Here is a 21,054-nt window from a genome sequence, read left to right as displayed (position 1 = left end):
TGGCCCTCGTCTGTTGCCATACAGGGGACTCTCCTTACATCAATGATGGCCCAAGGGTTGGTCTTTTTGTCACATTCACTCATTTATATATTGTATGTATGTGTATGTGTGTGTGTGTGTGTGTGTATATATATATATATATATATATATATATATATATATATATATGAATGAATTTTTGTAACTTTTCCCACTATCTCTCAAACCATGTTCTCCAGACTCTGGTAATTTCTACAAAATTGGCTCCTTCCTTCCTCCTCCCCTCCCTCCCATCCCCCTCTCTCTCCTTCTTCCCTTCCTCCCCCCCCTTCTTTCAGTCTCTCTATAAGTGAGATCATGTGGTATTTGTTTTCCTGTACCTGGCTTTACTTAACAACATCCTCTAAGTCCCTGTATGTCATTGCTAACAAGGGAGTTTCTTTAGGAAGCCTGAGCAGCATCTTGCCTAACAGAGTTTAAGTGGGATCTCCACTGGTGCTGGCGGGGGACTGTGTTTATCAGCATCAAGCCAAGACCTGGGAGCAAGACTGCTTCCTTCTGTGTAACTTGAAGAATCAGACCTATCTGCCAATGTCTGGCCACAGACGTCCTACAAACCTCCATAGACACAGGCACTGTGAGAAAAAGACCTTTCAAAGGCATGCCCTGGTATCTCCAGAAACTTGTTCCACGGTCTCAAAAGGGCCCGAGTGTCTCCATCTTCCCCCCTCTCTCTCTTTTTTTTCTCTCTCTCCCTCTCTCCTTCCCTCCTTCCCTCCTTCCCCCCCTTCCCCCCCCCCCCCCCCCATCACTTGCCTTTACTGAATAAGAGAGGGGCTTGGATCCCAGGCCTTAGAAAAGGGCCACATGGGGTAACATAAGAATAATTTTACCATGCCTTTATGCTTCTGTGGAGAATCAAACAGAATGATCTGCTCTGCCATGTATCAGGCAAGTATGTGAGTTTACACTGCTGGTCAGTCTAATGGCCAAATGTCAAAGTAGAAAGGGTAGAGGCCTTGTTTGACCAAAGTTGAGAGAGAGTCATGAGCCAGGTTGGAAGGGATGGTGACCCAGGGGGCATGGTGAGGGACATCTGTAACAGGATGGCAGTCCTGTCCTTTTCTGCCACCATCTGCACTGGCCAGGACATTTCTTGGCTCTGTTGTTACTCTACCATAGCTAGTTAAAGGGGCAGAGGCATGTTCTCCCTATTCTTTTTAATTGCCCCAGCACCCAAGCTCACCTCTGACCCAGTAGGAAATTATAAACACTTAATATAGCTAAGCTTCTGGTATCAGATATTATTTTAGAAGAGAGAGTCAGTCAGTCAATATTTTGTATCATATGCTAAAATTAATTAAAAGCTTAAAAAAACAACTCTAAATGCTTTTGAGTAAAAAGAGAATATTTAATATTTTCTTTAACAAATAGGTTTGGGAGAATTTTCTAAACCAAAAAATACTTACGATTTATTTACTTATTGTATGTGTGTGCGCGCACACGTGTGTGCGTGTACGCACACATGGGTTTATATATACTACATGTGTGTACATGTCCGCAGATGCCAGAAGGTGCTGGATTCCCTGGAACTACATTACAGGAAGATGTGCTCTGCCTCATGGCTGCAAGAGCAATCTCACCCACTGAATCAGCTCCTCCAGGCCCGTAAAGAAAAATTTACAAGCTACAAAGAAAAGATCAAAACACTGTCAACCTAAAGATGTGAGGTTTCCATGTAAAGAGTGAAAAAAAAACCTAATGAAAAGAAAAATAAAAACGTCTGCAAAAAATGTATATATGCATCAAGTTAACAAAACTTTTTGTGCGATACAAGTTCAACCAAAATTCTGAGTGATCACTACGTGAACAGAAAGGTGGTAGAGCGTGCTTGCAATCCAGAACACAGGAGGTGGAGTCTAGAGGATCAGGAGTCTGAAGTCTGCCTATGCTACGGGATGCTCTCTGAGCTGGTAAGGAAGGCAGTGGCGAGACACTGGATTCTCAGCCTAACTTACATCATAGCTTAGCCCAGCATCTAGCACACACATGCTCAGGACACTTCATTAGCCTACAGTTGAGGAAAACTGTCTAATACAGAACTTATTCTATACTTATATAGAATATATATTCTATACAGTGCTCAATAGCTCATGCAGCTTATTGAGCCCTATCCTGAAAGAGAAAAAAAGGAAATGGTTTTTCAGAAGGGTACCATCTAAAGCATGGACAATCCTAATTGAATATCATTAAGTCAGGGATCACCTAGAAACACAAACAGAAACATTCCTCTCAAGCCCTTATTTTTAATTTCTACTCATGCCCATCCAGATCATGAAGGTTTGGTGCCATCTAAGAAAACAAGGCTAGAAGGCCAGAAACCCTATAGAGATAATAACAGTCACAGGTATTCTGAAACAGGACTGGAATGGAAGACAACTCTGTGCTGTTTGGAAGGATGAACACAGATCCTGGAGAAATGCAGAGCACGTATGGACAGAGCCACTTTCCATTACAACAGTTGTGTCCCTTGCACCTCCCCAAAGTGGGATCAGAAGCTGGAGTGGGACTGGAGTTGCTGTGGGTTGACATTGGGGCCATGCACAGTGCAGAAGAGCAAGGGCTTCCAAGAGCCAAGCAGGTCAGACGCCACCTCAGGAGACCCCTGTACAGAACTGACTTAAAGCAGCAGAAAGGAGTGTGTAGTTACTGACTTTACATGAACTAAAGCTGTCACAGGATATCAGAGGACTTGTTGAAAATGTGACAGAGGACACATGGTATATCCATGGGCATCCTATTATTTTTTAATATCCAGTGTTATTTTTTAAAATGATGAAATCACAAATATTATTCTGCTTATCAGTAACACTCAATGTTTTCTAGAGCAGGCGCATTCCATTACTTTCCCAGTGGTGGAATCCATTTTTGGGAAATGGAAATCCCTTTGCTTTCTAAGAAGCCATTTGATCCGGAGTCTACAATCTAAGACCTGCAGGGCAATCCAATTCCCACTCTATTTTTTTGTGAATAAAGTTTTATTTGCACACAGAACTGCTTATGGGCTTCTATGTCCTGTATGATGGCATTCATGATTCAATGACAAGCTAGTTAGTTGCATCAGAAACCACTACCCTAAAAATCATAAGATATCTGTCTTTGGTCTGCCCCCTAAATGCTGAAACCTGGTATGGACTACAAACTTTCTGAGGACAAGGACCTGGATCTTGAGCACTATTTTATGTGCAGAACCTCCCATAGGGCCAGTACACAGCACACGGTCAACACACAAGGAATAGCCAAATGGACCAAGAATGAACAATACTGCTGGAAAAGCCAAGGGTGAGGGGAAGGAAAGTAAAATGCACAGGTCCACCTAGCCAAAGGGTTGTCTGTTGAAAGGTAATTTTGAAGTCTCAAACCTAGCCTTTAAAACCAAACCCTGTGAAAGAAGATTATATTAAAAATATTTTTAAGGAGACACAGATTAGAGGTAGAAAATACACTTAGCCTAAGCCAAGGCCCTGGGTGCCATTCTCAACACCCAAACGTATTTACCTAAGCTCTCAGTCTCCTAAAATTTTAACTCAGACCAGGACTGGTGTGACTTCTGGAGATAATGCACTAACTAAAGAATTTTTTACAGACAAATAGCATTGTGATAGCAAGTGCATTTACTTAACCTTTAAAAAACCCTATTCAGTTGTCCTGCTTTGGAATTAACAAGGATTTTTTTTAATGGCCCCCTTTTTTGTAGTGTTAAAGACAATGAGGTGGTGTGGATCTGAAATCCAGAAGGAACCATATAAATTGTTACATAAAGTCTGGAAATCCTCAGACTAAATGGATCATTTTATACCAATCGCAGGAATGGAAGAACGAGCTCTCTCACAATGGTTACTGCGAAATGGAAATGTAAACAGTTGTTTCTCTTCAACATGTATTAGAAGGAAATACTTAGAAACACTCTTTCTTATGAGAAGATGGGGACCTGGTATGTGGGACAAATCACACAACTGAGTCCCTGAAGGAAGATTAGTCAGGTGTCCCCAGCTGCGCTGCAATGGCAGGTATCCCTTAAGCTCGTGAGCTGGTGTCTGGACTGTGGGGAAGCACCACAGAGGGGCCCAGTGTTCCAAACAGAAATTAATGGCTTGCTTACAATAAGCCAAATGACCCATTCAAAGTTGTGCCTGAAGGGCTGAGTTAATTATGCTCCGTGAGTGACTGGTCTGCATAATGAAAAAAATAGCACACAGCAACCCCCGCAAGGAGAGCAGCACATTAGGGTGTAAATTAAGGACATGAAAGATGAAAAGTGTTAGCCAGGGAATCCTCGGGATGCCAGGGGAGAAATGCGTGGAAAGTTAACATTGAAGATCAATCTGATCTCATGGGACTGCTTTACTCACTTGATGTTGATTGATGCTATTTTTACCTTGAGCCAGGAACCCAGCTTGTTTTCTCAAATTCCCTTTTCTCCCCATGAAGAAGACGGAAAGCAAACAAACTGTGGTGACCACTGAAGGAAAGTCCCCATGCATGGCAGAGCTCGGTGGAAATGCCAAGAGCCACTCTGGGCACCCAGGAATAAATGTACCAATGAGCCAAGGAAAAAAAAAGCTCGGATTAATCACCCAAATTGTGTTTATTAAGCAACTTACGGCTCTGGGTGGCCACCAGACACTGTACAAAGAGACTTTATTGTTACAGAAAAGTACAAGATAGCACCAAAGGCGATTCATAAATCTGTGGCTATTCAGACACAACTCACATCACGTACCCTGTATTCACCATCAACACAAAGCTGGGAGAAAAAGGCTCAGACAATCTAACATCTTACAACATAAAGAATGTTTTCCGTTTTTGTTTGTTTGTTTGTTTGTTTTGTTTGTTTGAAATCATATCTGATTTTGCAGCAAAGAAGCTTTATAAATATAACCCTCAAGTATGGAGGATTTTCAGAATCTCATCTCCAAGGTTCTCATGAATATGTTCAGAAAAATATGATAATCTTCTTAGCAGCCATATCTGAGGAACGTTCATATTTCAGCAAACTAGACATTTATCTTGAAGGCGTTAACTCCATCATCTTCCCAACCCAAGAAGCAGTGTATAGGGTATAAAAGGAAGCAGACAGTGTGACTGGAGCTTGCAGCAGGGGCTTCTCACATCGTAAAATGGCATCCCAGGACTCCGGGAGATCTGGGCCTACATTACAATCTACCTTTTTTTTTTCTTTAATCACACACACACACAAAAGAATCACTTTGCTCCCAAAACTGAGGCTGATATGCAAGCCTTTAAAGATGGACTTAAAAACAAACAGTTGGATCATTAATATTACTGGAAATCAAAGGCCAAATGAACATTCAAAGTAAATGGGGAGAAATACTCATCTAAAATAAAAGCAATCTTACAGGCTGCTGCTATAATAACCCAAGGCCCCTGGTGCTGAGAATGTTCCAAGACCCATAGATTTATTTGAAACTGAATAGTCAAATCCATCACATTCTGGATATGCAGTTATGAAATATATCGAGAAAGTAAAATGACCCATCACATTATGCAAAAATAGAAATCCTTTCTATAAAACCCTTTTCTTAGCTTCAGAACAGACCTAACAAAAAGGAAAAGCAGGCTAAGCAGATCCACCAGGTGGCGCTCTAACAGGAAGGCACTTCCCCAGAATATGCCTGCAGAGGGCACAGAGGGCATGGAGGGTGTGCTCTGGTGGACATTTGTGGCAATCCTCCTGGGTGCCCTTCACAACCCCCTTGCAGCAAAGAGGGAGGACTCCAACTAACCAGCCAGCAAAGCAGTCATTCTCCAGATAAGACTTCTCAGCATGGTCAACAATGGTATCATTAGAGATTTTTAGAAATCATACTGGACCCAATGCTGGCTTCTTTTCTCTGCAAGGCAATCCCTCTACAGCTCAATTGCTAGTCCTGAATTAGGACCAGAATCAAGGATCAAGACTCCCATAGGCTAAACCCACCCTGTTCCTGTCCTGGTTCTCTTTACCTCCTGCACAGAGCAGAGGCTCATGGGAGACAGCAGGACCCACAGCAGCACTGCCGCACACACCATGTACGAGAAGGAGCATGAGGTATGGTCTGACAGGCTTTGCTGTCGCTGTTGCTTTTCAGTCAAATGCAAGAAATTACTCAGTGAGAACTATATTCTACAAAGTTTGTGCTTCAGGAAAAAAATCTGGTTTATAAATGTTCAATTTCAAAACCAGACAGCTAACTGAAGAGATGACAGGGATGGGAGTTTGCAAGGCAAAGGCTCCGATGGAGGGAGGAGCTGGGACGGACCAGGGTGCCAGAGCAGAGCGTTCGGATGCACATGCAGGAGTTAGGCGGACAGAGCATTCCAGCGGTAAGCGATATAGGCCAGTACTATAAGGAGGGCATGGATAAGACAGAAGCCTATAAGGTCCCTGGAGCGGAGGGCAGAAGTTGATTGTGGGGGTTTCTCCCCGAGTGCCAGCAGAGTGTCAACAGTCTTTCGAATGTGACGAAAATCCAACTGCAGGATGTCATACGGAGAGCACAGGTCGGCCTAATCCGAGGGCAGCCGTTAGAACAGAAAGAGACAGTGCATACAATTAACACGACAGGGAAGAACAACTGGAAAGCACACATTTTTGGTTACTAGCAAATAGCAGGAGTCAACCCTTATTTCAAGTTCTTAAGTCTGTGACAAAAGTAGAGTCCCCAGTGCGGTCTATGCAAACTGGACAGTCATACCACACCACAGCATGCTGTGCAATGTGCACACCGTTCTTGAATTAAGAAGAGTCCTAATATTGAAGTGGTATTATGTGCTCATCAGCGGCACAGAAGTGTAAGCTATTCATTGATCACACCTAGGGCTTAAACATTACTAAGGGAAAAATACAAAATCTAAAGTTGCATCTTCAATCCTTTTTTTCTTTTTTTGTGGAGTCAAGGTTTCATGGTAGAGTTCAGAATGGCCTCAAATTCAAGAGCCTCCAGACTTGGCCTTCAGAGCCCTGGGATAACAGAAAAGTCCTAAGGAGGCCTGAGATGTGCAGTCGGAAAGCCTGGCACATAATAGGTTATTATCTAAATCCCTTCACTACTCTTCAAGAACAGCAGGATGCTCTGCTCCATATTTTATCTCCACTTATATGGAGCTTATGCGTCATAATTATGTGTGGAGACTTCTGGGAAGCCCTCACAGCCCACAGCTATCGGGATTCCACTTCTGCATGCATTGAGTTTCTAAACCAGGAGTTGGCCTGGAACTTGCTATGTAGCCCAAGCTGGCCTTGAACTCATAGAGATCTGCCTGCTTCTGCCTTGAGAACTACCACCGGGTCTGAACCAGGATTTTAAATCATGAAAATCAAAATTAACAGTAATTATAACTGATAAGCCAGTAAGAAAGATAAGTTGTGTTTTGCTTTCAACTTAAAGATTGACGATATCTGTGACATTTCACAAATACAATTTCCAAATTGAGCAAAGCATTTAAAATGCATATTATATGTGTGTATATATATATACTTTTAAATACCTTGCTGGAGTATTAGCCTTTTATCGTAGCTTCCTTGTTAAGCACAGCAATCTCAAATGAAAGGCTATTCTGAATCCAAGGGCTCATCTTGCCTGTATCCTCTGGGTTCAGCCTGATACCCTCAGGTAAGATACCAGGTGGGATGATGATAATGAAATCCTTTATGATGGCAGAGATGCTCTTAACAAAAGACAATTTAAAGATTTATAGACTGTTAGACTCTTGTGGCTTGGGTGCTGGGAACAGAACTCAGGTTCTCCAGCCAATAAACCATTTCTCTTAACCAATAAATCATCTCTCTTAACCAATAAGCCATCTCTCTTAACCAATAAGCCATCCCTCCGGCACCGACAAAAGATATTTTAAGATTAACAAATCATGCTAAATCTACCCAATCTCACACGTTTTCACAGTAAATCTCAGAGAACCAAGATACCACTATTAAGAGACCTCCCAAGAATTAAAACAGCCACAAGTAACCTGGATCTTACTAGGGGCAGATGCTGGCCAAGGATTAACAGGTGGGAAATAGCTCCTTCCCACAGAGAAGGTTGCTACTGCAGGAAGAACTTTCTAGTGTGATGCTGCACCTGACCAGTAATGTCTAAGGAAACAGACATGAGAGACTTAAACACAAACTAAACTGTGGCCTTCTTGGGCTATTTCCATGGTAGAAGCAAGCCACGTTGCCAGGGTGGTGGCACTCACTTATAACCCCAGCCCTGGAGAGGCTGTGTTTGGGGACAGCCCGGGATCCATAACAAGACTGTCGAAAAACAAATCCAAACAAAACAAAAGCCAAGCAAGAATACCAAGGAACACTACCAGTCAGCTCTGTAGTAGCACTGCCAGGCTCAGACCACCTTGCAGTTTGGAGGGGTATTTCTTCCGGTGAGGTGGGCACTCTCAGAAGTCTACTTCTGGGGAAGTAAAGGACTCAGACCATCCCTTTCATTGAAGAAACAATCTCACTATGTCATAGAAGCTAGGCTTAATTACAGCAGATAAACCCAGAGTCTCAGGTTATGGTCATTTAAGTTAAATTATGACCTCTAAGGGGAAAAAAAAACCAATCAGGACTAAGTCTGATTTTGAGGCAAATGACTGTGGAATGTGGTGGGCTGCTGTGGCCATCTGAGAACTAGTCTCTAACTCAGTCCCACAGCATGATCACAGTTGGATACGCCACAGCATGTATCCAACAGCCTACAGCTTCAGCCCTCACAGTGATGCTAGCCATGAAGGAAACTCCCGAGAGAACTGGGGTTTCCTGAGGTTACAGCACTCTTTTATTGCTGAGAACTAAATCAGAAAACACTAAAGCGGGAGATTTGCAGAGGCTACATGCCCTCATTTTTTTTTTTTTTTACAAAATACTCGTAATGACTGAAAACATTTGCAAAACAGTTAATTTACTTAGAACTCATCTGAAGCAATGTTGATTTAATTTCCCACTATAGGACGAAAGAAAAATCACAACCAGCAGAGTCTAAGAAATAAGCTTAGATTAAACACAAGTATGTGACTGAAATTGCTAGTAAGGATTGACTCAGACTCTCCAGAGAGGACGGGCTCCAAAACGGAAGAGAGACAGATCTGGCAGCAGGCCTAGTTTTCATAGACAATCTGGATGTCTGCCTGTCTTAAAAAAAAAAAATAAGTGATTTCTTTTTCCTTTGAGGCAGAGTCAGCAAGCCTGGAACTCACTATGTATACTAGATGTGCATATACCAGACAGGTCTGGAAACCACAGTGCTCTTTGCCTGCCTCTGCCTCCTGAGCCAGCATCACCAGCGAAATTATTTACCGATGTTCTTTCGCTAGGTGTTAGCTTATATGATATAAATGCATGTATATATGTATATACCATCACTCTCACTCTGAGTCTGGCTTATTTATGAAATGATGACCATCCATTTACCTACACAACATCAAATTGTTTTACTCTATTGCTGAAGGCAAAGAGCATGGTGCTGCCGACTGTCTCTGATGGGCGCCTAGGCTGACTCCAAGCCTGCCTACTGAAGCCTACAGTGCTCCCACTCGTGTATGGGTATCTCTGTGGAATGCTGGCCTGGATTCCTTCAAGTCTGTACCCAGGAACACCATAGCTGGGCCACGTGGACATTTTCCATGCTTCTGAGGAGCTGCCATCCCGACTCTCCCGGTTGCTGCTGTAACCACCATTTCCACCCTCACTGGCATCTTAGTTCATTTGGCTTTTTTCTTAATGACAACCATTCTGACAGCGATGGTTTTTGTTTGAAAAGTCCCTTGATGGCTAAGAACAATAAACATTTTTTCCAGGTATCTATTAGCCATGTATACGTCTGAGAATGACCTCCTCCTCCACTCATTTGCCTATTCATTCATGGAACTTCTTACTCCTTCTGCCGGCTGAGCTGTTGGCAAAGGCTTTCTGTACCTCGTTGGCTGTGAAGGACTCTCTAATCTGACAAACTGGTATTGATCAGTTGTTGCTGTCGATCTGTTTCTCTCTCTGTCTCCGTGTCTGCAGATCAGGGTGTAGTTCTCAACTAGCACCATGCTTGCCTGAATGCTGTCATGTTCTCCGCTGTGATGGACTAAATCTCTGAATGCTTTCCCTTATAAGAGTTGCCTTGATCATGGTGTCTCTTCATAGCAATGCAACGGTGTTTATTACAGCAGCAGAAAGAAAACTAGGACAGGAACTGGTACCAGAGAAGGGGTTTGCTGTGATGAACCAGACCATGAAGCTGTTATGGCCCTGGGTTGTTTTGAGAGAGGAAGGTTGAGGGTTTTGAATCTTTGGCTAGAAAAGCCATTGAGTGCTCAAGAGCTCAATAACCTACTGTGGGGACGTGAAAGATGATGCTAAGAACATTGCTGATGATGGAGGCCTGACTTGTGAGGTTTCAGAAGGAAGTCTGGGATTCCCTCAAAGGCTATCAGGACTGGCCGTGTGCTATTTCAAATTAAGAATCCGTGGTGTCTCATCAGCTGCAATCAACAAGATACTAGCACTACTGAAGTAAAGGATTTGCTTTACTGGACAACCAATTCTGGTTAGTTGGGGCTGAGAAATCATCTATGATTGACTTTACCACAGGAGTGAAGTCTTCTGGGAAGTGCTGTTCAGGGTCAGCACATGGAACCTGTGGTCCAATCAAGGGGCTGCACACTGGTTTGGCAGCAGAACTTGGTAAATAATATGTAAGAGTCTCCTGTATGGTCCTGGTTTTGAAGGTATGAAGGTGTCATGGAGAGCGGCTGAGGCTTGACACTATGTGACAGGGGCAGGATCTCCCTTAAAGAAATCAGAGAGGCCACGGGTCAGGATGCAGCCTCAGTGGCAATGACAACTCCAAGACTGAAGGGGTCATGGAAAGAAGTTGAGGCTTGTCATCATGAGAGGCCACTAGGGAAGGTGCAGCCTTAGCTGCAGTGGAAACCCTGGGCTATCAGAGGTGCCGGATGACAAGATGGCTGCCAAGGACATTGGCAGGTATGGAATGAAGCCACACTGAGCCTGAGACAAGCTGTATATACCATAAAGGGCAGAGCCAAAGAAGTGGAGCTGCCTGAGTCTTAGGAGACCAGAAGATCGTAAGTGAGTCCCATCCTGGACACTGAGCTCTTTACACAGACTTTGTTTTTGTTTTGATCTTATTGTAACTGTGCCTCAGTTTCCCCTTTCGGAATGAAAAAAATGCATATAACTTACTTCAGATTTTACAAGCCGCCACAGTTAAAGGACTTGGTATTTTTTTTTTAAAAAATTGCCATTTAAAGTAAATTTTGTTGTTGTTTTAATTTTGTTTTGTCTTGTTTGTTTTGAGACAGGATAAATCTATATAGGCCTGGTTGGCCTGGAGCTTGTTATATAGATCAAACTCAAACATATGCAGGCTTCTGGCTGCTGAGTGCTGGGATTAAAGGCATGTACGACCATGCCTGTCAAAGTGTTGAAAATTTTAAAGATGGGGGGTGTTTAAAGTTATTCTATGTTTTATTCTGTGATATTAGCAGGAGATTTGGGGGACAAGAGGTCACATGCTTCTGTGGCAAGTTGACATGGGTAGACTTAGGGTGGCTTCTAAGTCTACTTGGGAAGAAGTAACCTCAGTCGAGGAATTGCCTCCATCAGACTTGCCTGAGGGACATTTTCTTGACTGTTAACTGGTGTACTGGGGCCCAGTCCACTGTGAATGTTATTATCTGTGGAGGCATGGGCCTATGCCACCGTAGAAGAGAAGAGGTTGAACAAGCAAGTCAGTAAGCAATGTTCCATCACAGCGATAATTCTCAACCTGTGGGTCATAACCCTTTGGGGCCAAACAACCTTTTCCTAGGGGTCACCTAAGACCCTGGAAAACACAGATATTTACATTATGATTCATAACAGTAGCAAAATTATAGTTATGAAGTATCACTGGAAATAATGTTATGGTTGGGGGTCACCACAGCATGAGGAGCTGCTAAAGAGCTGCAGGGTTAGGAAGGCCGAGAACCGCTGCTCCACAGCCTCCGTCCCAGTTCCTGCCCTCGATTCCTTCAGTGATGGACCGCTACCTGGGAGTTGTAGGAAGAAACAAACCTTCCTCCCCAGGATGCTTTTTGGTCATGGTGTTTATCACAGCAACAGAAACTCTGCTAGGACCCAACTAGTGCCACAGAGTCTACATTCTAAGAGCTAATCATATCCAGGCAGACGTTCTAGTTAGAAAATGGTAGTGTGCTTACTTACAGATAATCTAACTTCAAAAGTCAACATGCTTATATCTTTATTGAAATGACCACAGAACAGTATGTTGATGATCACTCTAAAAATGTAAAACCCAAACTTAGTGACCAGGTACTGTCTGGTGGGTTGAAGAGACAGATGGGAGGATTTCTAGATCTCTCCAAATATACAATAAAGAATCATCAATTTTTATAAATGTAGAGGGCAGCTCTAATATTGTCAAGCTAATTTATCTACACATGCAATTTGACTGTTATTCAAAATTGGGTCTCTATTGTAAAACTTTCCTCTACGCTTAAGTCATTGCCAACAACAACAAAAAAAGGTGCCCAGCCATCTTGAAAAAAAAAAAACAACTAAATGAATATACCTGAAATAAAATTAAATTTACACTCTGTCCTTATATTTACAATAAAATAAAAAGGTGATTTTAAGATGGTTTATTTTCAGCTATGCATGGAGACAGGTTGGAAGGCTACTGACTGACTAAGGGCAGGAACAAAGTACACACCAGGGAGAGGATGCTCACACGAGTGAGGGTATGGTACTCAGAAAAGAACTGACAGGGATGGAGAGCTGCCTTTTACTCCCAGCAGTACGGGGTCTGATTCCCTCTTCTCGCCTTAACAGGCAACTGTACTCACATATCCCAGACCTTCACACAGATCCACATACGTGCTCACAATTAAAAAGAAAAACAAACCTTTAAAAAGAGAGGAGTTGATTTAAAGCATGACCTTACAAGTCAGTATAATAACACTGCCAGCTCGTATTTCTTCCTCCAACTACAGAACTATCCAATAAGATTACAGAAGGAAAATAAATATCATGCCAAGAATCTTATTTCCACGCTTCAGAGAACTGTTGGTTTCAATTTAAAGTGATTACTAAAGTCCTCATTTGTGGGCAAGTGAGACAAACTTGAAGAAAACAAGACACTCATTTCTCCTAAAAGCAGAAACAAAACTATAGTTTCAATTTGCCATCTGATAGCAAAATTCTGATCAGTTATTACATCTGTGGAACCTCCTGACCCTTCGCACCATGTGAGATACAGGACTGCTTTTTTTTTTTTACTATTTCACTAGAAAGATCTCACTACAAAACTCAAGTCCAATTGCTAAAAGATGATAAAAAGAAGAAAACCTCTGAGTATAATTCACAATGTCACTCTTAACTCCACTTGGTGTAAAAACTGAGATCTACCCTATCCTTGTGAACTGGGATGGAAAACAGTGGCCTCACATCCTCCTGACAGGGCCAGGTTGCCAATGAGGTAAGAAGAACCACTGCCTGACGATGTGCCCACATCCACTGTTGACTGGTCAATGTCTCAACTTGTGAAAATAAAGTACCTTTCTAAACCAAGATACAACTCCCCTGCACCATTCTAAACAGGCACCCTGTTTAAAGAAAGACTATTCCTACCAAGTCCTAAGGCCATGGCTACTTATTTTAAATTGGGTGAAAACATTCTCACTGAACCACATAAATATCTGTTGTATGACATCTTTGATTCTTCATTGATCAAAGACTCCTCTCAACCTGAGAGAATATCAGTAATATTCCTAAAGTAGTCCAAATGTGGAATGATAGCAACAGGGAGCCTGGTACATGCAAACCAGAGGACAGGAGAGCCAAGCTGACTCAGAAATGACAAAGGAAACTCAGATGTATACATGGCTTCATGGGCCTAAGATTTCACCAGACTCAGACACTTGGGTGATACAAAGACTCTATTGTGAATGATCTAGGAGCCCATAAAGCAGTGTCCAAATGGCCAACGTGACACTTGCACAGACACCAAAGACAGCTGCAAATATAGCCCATAGTCTTAGCCCCACACAGGGTACCGCTGTTGCCTGGTACTGTCTACAGTTCAAAATCTAGCCTATCAAAGAAGCCATGTGTGCACGAAGACCAGCCCAGAGTCACTCTTCCCAGCCTACTGACAGGAATGGTCTGACAGGCCACATGACAGTCTCACCCACACCCCCTACTATTCATCTAGTGAGTTGAAATGCTGCCTTACCACACCCCACACAGACATATTCCCTGGATAATCAACAGCCCACAGCCTGGATCTGAGGATCAACTGTTCAATTGTACATAAAGATGTCACAAACGCTGACCAACTTTGGGGCAAATATCAAAGACTGATGGAGACTTATGAAGAATGGGAACTATTAAAAAAATGAACTGTTAAAGTAAGAACAATTGTAAAAACTGTTCCCATCCTGTCAATGGACTTCACATGCAATCACTTAACTGAGTCTGCTCAGCTCTTGCACAGACCCCTGTGTACCAGAGAAACTGCACAAACAGTGTACGCTGACTTTAGGCTGTAGTTCCAAACAGTGATTCTCCCACAGAACAGAACTAATGCAGTCTTAGAGAACAGATGGACTTCATGTCATCCCCTTGAGGGAAACATTGTGAGACGAGAATGTTCTGTTGCTTTGAGTGGAACAGGAACGTTACCTTCCAATCGGAGAGTTCTGGTTTTCCACTCATGTGCGCTTTGCTTACTGAAAATCACTTACGACATAAAAAATAACTAAGTATAACCAACTGGGTCATGGAACTCTGTAAGTGTTACTCACTTGCCTCCACCCTTCTTGAGACTGATGAGCTGCCTACACTGTTAGGAGCACCACAGTAGGCCATACTTGAGAAATTCTGATGTTTTGCTCTTTTTATGGTAATCTAATTTCCCTTCCTTCCTTCTTTTTCTCACAGGAAGTGAAGAGGGGCATTCACATTCCGTTTGCCCCAGGGTAAGCCAGGGGACAGTGACAAGGATGCTCCTTCATAATTCATGAGGGCTTTCCAGTGCAGACACACGTAGTTTACCACATGAAATTGGCTTGAAGAGTTCCGATTCACAATGGGGCCCCCACTAACCCATGCTAGAATCGAGTTATCAGGAAATCGGTATTTTCACAAATATCTGAAGCCAAGATGTTTGTGCACTATTCAAACACACACAAACGACACAGACGCACGGACGAACAGAGTTGAAAGCAGAAGTGATCACCAAGACACTGTGGCCCGTATATAAAAATTAGATTTTGTTTTTCACAAACAGAATTGTAAATTTCTCTTCACTGAAAGAGCTTGATGTAAGAACACTTGAAATTTATTCTCCCTTTTCTCAAATAACACTGGAATCCTTCTAACCTCCCCCTAAGCCAAAATAAGAGGGAGAGAAAAATAAAGGAAAATGGGGGGGGGATAGGAAGACAGGGGTGCTGGGTAGATTTCAATAACCTTGTGTAGTATACTTTGAAATGTGACTCAGGATCTCAGAGTCTCTCAGAAGAGGTTTTTTGGCTTTTTGTTTGTTTAACTGTTTGCTTTTTAAGTTACTTTATCTTTATCATTAGGAAATAAAGTAGCCATAAGAAAGGTAACTTCTCATTTCTGCTCACCATAGCAACAAAGACCATCTTAACTTGTGCAGCTGCTGCCTAAATCTTGGAGTCATTTTATCTTAAATTAAATAGGGAAGTCTCTGAAAGCTCCAAGTCCCCATCTGAGGAGGCCAGTGGGACTGAGCCTGGGACAGGAAAAAAGTAAACTGTGTAATTAGGCAGGCTACAGAGGACTGCCAAACGGGCTTAGAGTAGACTGCAGGGCTAAACGGAAAATGTCAGTAGTTGGCACACTACACTGGCACATGCATCATTGTCACCAATGACAACAATTGTTGTACTTTTAATGAACATTAGTTTGATTCATATCTTAAAATACACATCTATGGGGAATGAAATCCAGCAATTAGTGGGTTTTGCAAAACAGCCGAGGCTAAGGAGGCCACCCATTCTGATGTGCTCCTCAGAGCTACTCTATAGTCACTGATATCAGCACTTTTTCTATCACATTTGGGATTTCACATTTCATATCATTGATTTCCCCCTTTTCCTTAGAACTGAACAGACATGTAAGGCTACTTTAGTTACACTGCAATAGGACAATTTGAGTTTAAAAATTGTATGTTAGTTATTTGAAGGTATCTCTTGAAACTAAAAAAGAAAGATATAAAACAATCAAACAAAAAGATGTCTATTCAATGGTTCAAACAGCTAAACTGACATTTTTAAATCAAAACGTGGCCATCTGAACTAAGTCTGGTGTTACCTCAGGAACGCCAAGTTTTCTGCATGCTTCCAGGAAGTTTTCCACATTCCTCCGGCACTTGGCCATGCTGAGTTTGGGCTAAAAATGGAAACATACAGACACAACATATTATTAAGATACAAAGCTATCTAGAAACATCCATCTAGAGACAAAAAAAACTTAATACTGTGGTTCATATTCTTGGAGTGTGTGTATACACAGGAGTTTACATATGCATGTTAGTTAGAAAGCTGTTTAAAACCACTATGGAAAGCAGTCTGGCGGTATCTCAGAAAATTGAACATAGTGTTACCTGAGGACCCAGCTATACCACTCCTGGGCATATACCCAAAAGATGTTTCAACATACAACAGGGGCACATGCTCCACTATGTTCATAGCAGCCTTATTTATAATAGCCGGAAGTTGGAAAGAACCCAGATGTCCTTCAACAGAAGAATGGATGCAGAAAATGTGGTACATTTATACAATGGAGTACTACTCAGCTATTAAAAACAATGAGTTCATGAAATTCTTAGGCAAATGGATGGAGCTGGAAAATATTACCTTGAGTGAGGTGACCAAATCTCAAAAGAACATACATGGTATACACTCACTGATAAGTGGATATTAGCCCAAAAACTCACAATACCTAAGACACAACGCACAGACCACATGAAACTCAAGAAGAAGAAGGAAGATCAAAATGTGGGTGCTTTGGTCCTTTCTAGAAGGAGTATCAAAAGTTTCAACCAGAGGTCCCAAAGTCTAAACCTCCAGCCTGAGAGCACAAAGGGAGGGACTCATGTCTCCACCTGTATAGGTAATTGAGGGTGACCTTGTCAGACATCAGTGGAAGTGGAGGGCCATGGTCCCCGAAAGTTTGGATTCCCTAGTGTTGGGGAATTTGAGAGCAGGGAGATGGGACTGGGAGGTTGTTTGGAGCACATCCTCATAAAAATAGGGGGAGTGGGTATGGGATAAGGAATTTTGGGGGCGAGTGGGAGAGGAGATAACACTGAAAGTTAAATATGTAAAATATCCAATTAAAAAAAACAGATAAAGGGTCTGAAAAAAAAAGAGAGAGAGTTTACTTAATTCATATTATTTTCAAAGGTTTCTAGGAGATGCTAACTGGCTAAGAACTTATTTTAAGCTCTCCACAAAAGAATTTAAGTCTCTGTTTAATATTCTCAAGAGAGGTGTAAATCCTAATTTCTCTCAACAATTAATTGACAAAAGAGAAGTAATCTCACAAAAAGTAGAAGAAGCTATTGTTAATCGATATATTATATAGTCTGATTAGTTGTCGGCTGTGCTATAACAGTCCTTTGATAAAAGAGATTATTAATATAGATTTATATTTCTTTAAATAATGTCTGCATGACTCTCTTAGTGTGGAAGGAGCAACAGTTGGTGCTTCTGCCTTGATTTTACAAGAACCCTGAAAAATTGGCTTTAAAAACAAAAGAGGGGGAATGGTACCCCCACTCCAAAAGGAGTTCCCCTGAAATACTCTCCATCATGCCTTGTTCACTTATAACCCTCTAAAACTGAAAGCTCATGGCATATCTGCTGCTGACTGCCTCTGGCATCACCGAGACCAATAAAAACTATGCCACAGATATGGGGAAGGACCCTCTTACCCTTAAAGGGAATGGCCCAGACCCAGTTCCCTTATGGGGCTGAGGATTGATATGCCTGTTTGATACCACAGAAGGCACAGCTAACTGGCTACCAAAAAGATTAATGAAATAAATAGATACCCCTACAAAGCCAGGCCCAACCATAAATAAGATGAATAACAATTTACATCCAGGGAAGAGAAATCTCCCTGAGAATTCCCTTCTTTTTCCTTTCCAGGTAAAAATGAATCACCCGTGATGTCTGCTGTTAGAAGTTCTAATCCAGATGCTGGCCTCCGAACTTATACTACTCAGACCTTTGAAGGGCCATTGGCAAGAACATCAAACAGCTAGAGATTGACATCACTAATCTGAAGAAATCCCTCTTTCACTGTCTGAAGAGACCTCCTAAAATCACAAAGATCCTTATTGGACTTGATTTACTCTATTATAATAGAAAAGGCTGTGTACAGCTCTTGACTGTGTACAGCCCTTAAAGAAGAATGTTGCCTTTACATAGACAAGACAGGGATGGTTAAAGAGAGCATGAAAAAGGTCAGAGAAGGTCCTGAGAAAAGTCAGAGAGAGAAAGAGAAAGATGAGTGCTGGTACAAGAATTGGTTTTCAACCTCTCCAGAGTTGTCAACTGTACCTCCTCTCATCTTGGGACCATTATTTGGGTTCTTTTTGCTTATTTCTTCTGGTCCCTGGGCCTCAAATAGGCTGACTAACTCTGTGAAACCACAGATAAATAATTTGGTAGCAAAACTTATTCAGATACATTATCATAAGTTAGCTATGGAGGACCTCGAGACTCAAGATGAGGTTGTTACTTTATCCAGGGTGTTCCCAAAACCCATCTCCACCCAACCTAAAAGAGGGGACTTCCACCCAAGACCAGGCAGAGAGGGGCCACCCAGAACCCCCTCTGACAGGTGATCTGAATTCTTGCTTAGGCTGTGAGGCTAAGCACTGCAAGGGAATATCAATAAAAGTTAAAAATATCTCTCTGGGTTCCCTGAGGGACAAGCCTGACTGCATAGGGGTTGATGTCAAAAGTATCCCCTCTCCGGGAAAAAGACATCGGGACGGGTATGGCCCTCATGCCTCACTGGACAACAACAGGGGGACCAGAGCCATTACAAGGTCCCCTTCAATTACTGGAGGTCAGGCCTCTATCCCCGCCTTCGCAAGATTAGATTCACCACAGCCCGTCTATACTTAGAGAAGGGAGGAGATGTCAGGGGCATCCTTGCTTACACACTGAAGGCCTAAAATCAGCAATAGACCTGTCATACATGTATACTAACACCAAGTCTTGGGTCTCTGTGGATAAACACATAAACAGATGGCTATAAGCTATTGTAAACAGGCAGTTGTGACAATTTACCGGCCTGAGTAGTCATAGACCTTGTAATTAGGTAGCCTTGGCAGATATTACCAACTTAGATAAGGACAAGTGAGTCATAGACAGAGTCATAGTGACCTATCCCCTGAACGCTCACCCAGCCGATACCCTGTTCTGAAAAATATCTGTATTCCCCCTGAGCACCCACGCTCCAGTGTCATCCCCTTCCCCATGTCCTGCCTTTTTGTGTTTACAACCCATGTGTGAATGAGTATAAATTACAATTTGAAAAAAAATGTATGTGTATATATATATATATATATATATATATATATATTTAAATTCACACAGCATGTAAAGTTGATATGCTAACATACACATACGCTAGGTTTCCTATGTCTAAGTATCTGTCTGAGTGCACACAAAAACATACACAGAGTTCTGTGGGGCCATACAGTTAGATAACCCGTTTTAGTTCACCTAAAAATATACCATAGACAACATCTTTCTCCAACAACAAATGTATTTTGATACAAAAGTTAAAAATCCATAAAGCTATGTTGTCTCCTCATAAAAACAAACAAAAACAAAAAATCAACAACAAACAAACAAACAAACCCACTAAAAATAGTAGATTTGACCCCAAAGCTTCCAACTGCTGCACAGACCCTCACTTCAAGTGACCTGGAAAGGGTAGATGAGTAGCAGGCCCATTTGATTCATGCAGGAAAATTCTTCAATGGTAAATTTTAAACACTTCTACTAATTTTTCAATATTCCACCATTAATTTCCTTAAAGAGGAAAGCAAGAAGTATGACTGACCCAAATTCTCCAAGGGAGAAACTGTTTACTAATAAGGATAATGATGATAATAAATAATAGGAATAATAAAGACTTCGTCGTGTTAAAAGTGGCCATGTGAGAGCGAACTGATTGATCAAGGAATCAAAACTCACATTGATTAGACCAATTGGGATGCCAATGTTTTGCTTACAGCCTGAAATACAATCTGAAATACTGAAGAAACTAACCCCCACCCCCAAGGATAATTTTCAGTACATCGAGAATGGCAATGAGTCTATCCACATTACAACAAACAAACAAAACACAAAAACAAAAACCACACACACTATGAGTCTCGTGAAATGGAAGACCAGAGCACTTAACGCTTGGAGCAATACAGTTAGGACAGGTACCCTCAGCACTGCTGATGGGGCAGATGTAACTGTACTGGCTGTCTGTTCTACCTTGTGCTGCATTTGGTGCTGAATGCACAACAGTGGTACCAAAATATATGACCTTGGGCCACACAGCTCTAGTGTAGCTGGAAACAACAATCTCAAAGAGGGTATGGTGTGACATATGATAGCTCTTACTGGTGACACATTACTGTGGAGCAGGAACTGTGGAGGGCAGGGTAACGGGCACCCCTGGTCCAGCCAGATTCTAGGGCTGGCAAGATGGCTTAGTAGGTAAAAGCACCTACTGACAAGCCTGACGACCTGAGTTTAACTCCAGGACCCATACAAATGGGAGAAGGGAAACCAACTTTTTTAAGATATCCTCTTGACCTCTGCACACTCACCAGAGCAAGTGTGTGCCTACACACACACACACACACACACACACACACACACACACACAGAGAGAGAGAGAGAGAGAGAGAGAGAGAGAGAGAGAGAGAGAGAGAGAGAGAGAGAGAGAGA

General features: G+C 42.2%; 1 protein-coding gene across 4 annotated transcripts in view; it reads right to left on the bottom strand.

Moving 5' to 3' along the window:
* Window positions 1-21,054, bottom strand: part of Lrch1 (leucine rich repeats and calponin homology domain containing 1) — a 187,025-nt gene that overhangs the window by 3,635 nt on the left and 162,336 nt on the right. For all 4 annotated transcript variants that reach the window (XM_028754235.1, XM_028754234.1, XM_028754237.1 and 1 more), the window contains one exon: window positions 16,397-16,474. In XM_028754235.1, coding sequence (XP_028610068.1) covers window positions 16,397-16,474 — 78 coding nt within the window. The remainder of the gene's footprint in view (window positions 1-16,396; window positions 16,475-21,054) is intronic.

Source organism: Grammomys surdaster, unplaced genomic scaffold (assembly GCF_004785775.1).
Source record: "Grammomys surdaster isolate TR1022 unplaced genomic scaffold, NIH_TR_1.0 125985, whole genome shotgun sequence".
Classification (NCBI taxonomy): domain Eukaryota; kingdom Metazoa; phylum Chordata; class Mammalia; order Rodentia; family Muridae; genus Grammomys; species Grammomys surdaster.
This window is presented reverse-complemented; position numbering and strand designations above follow the sequence as displayed.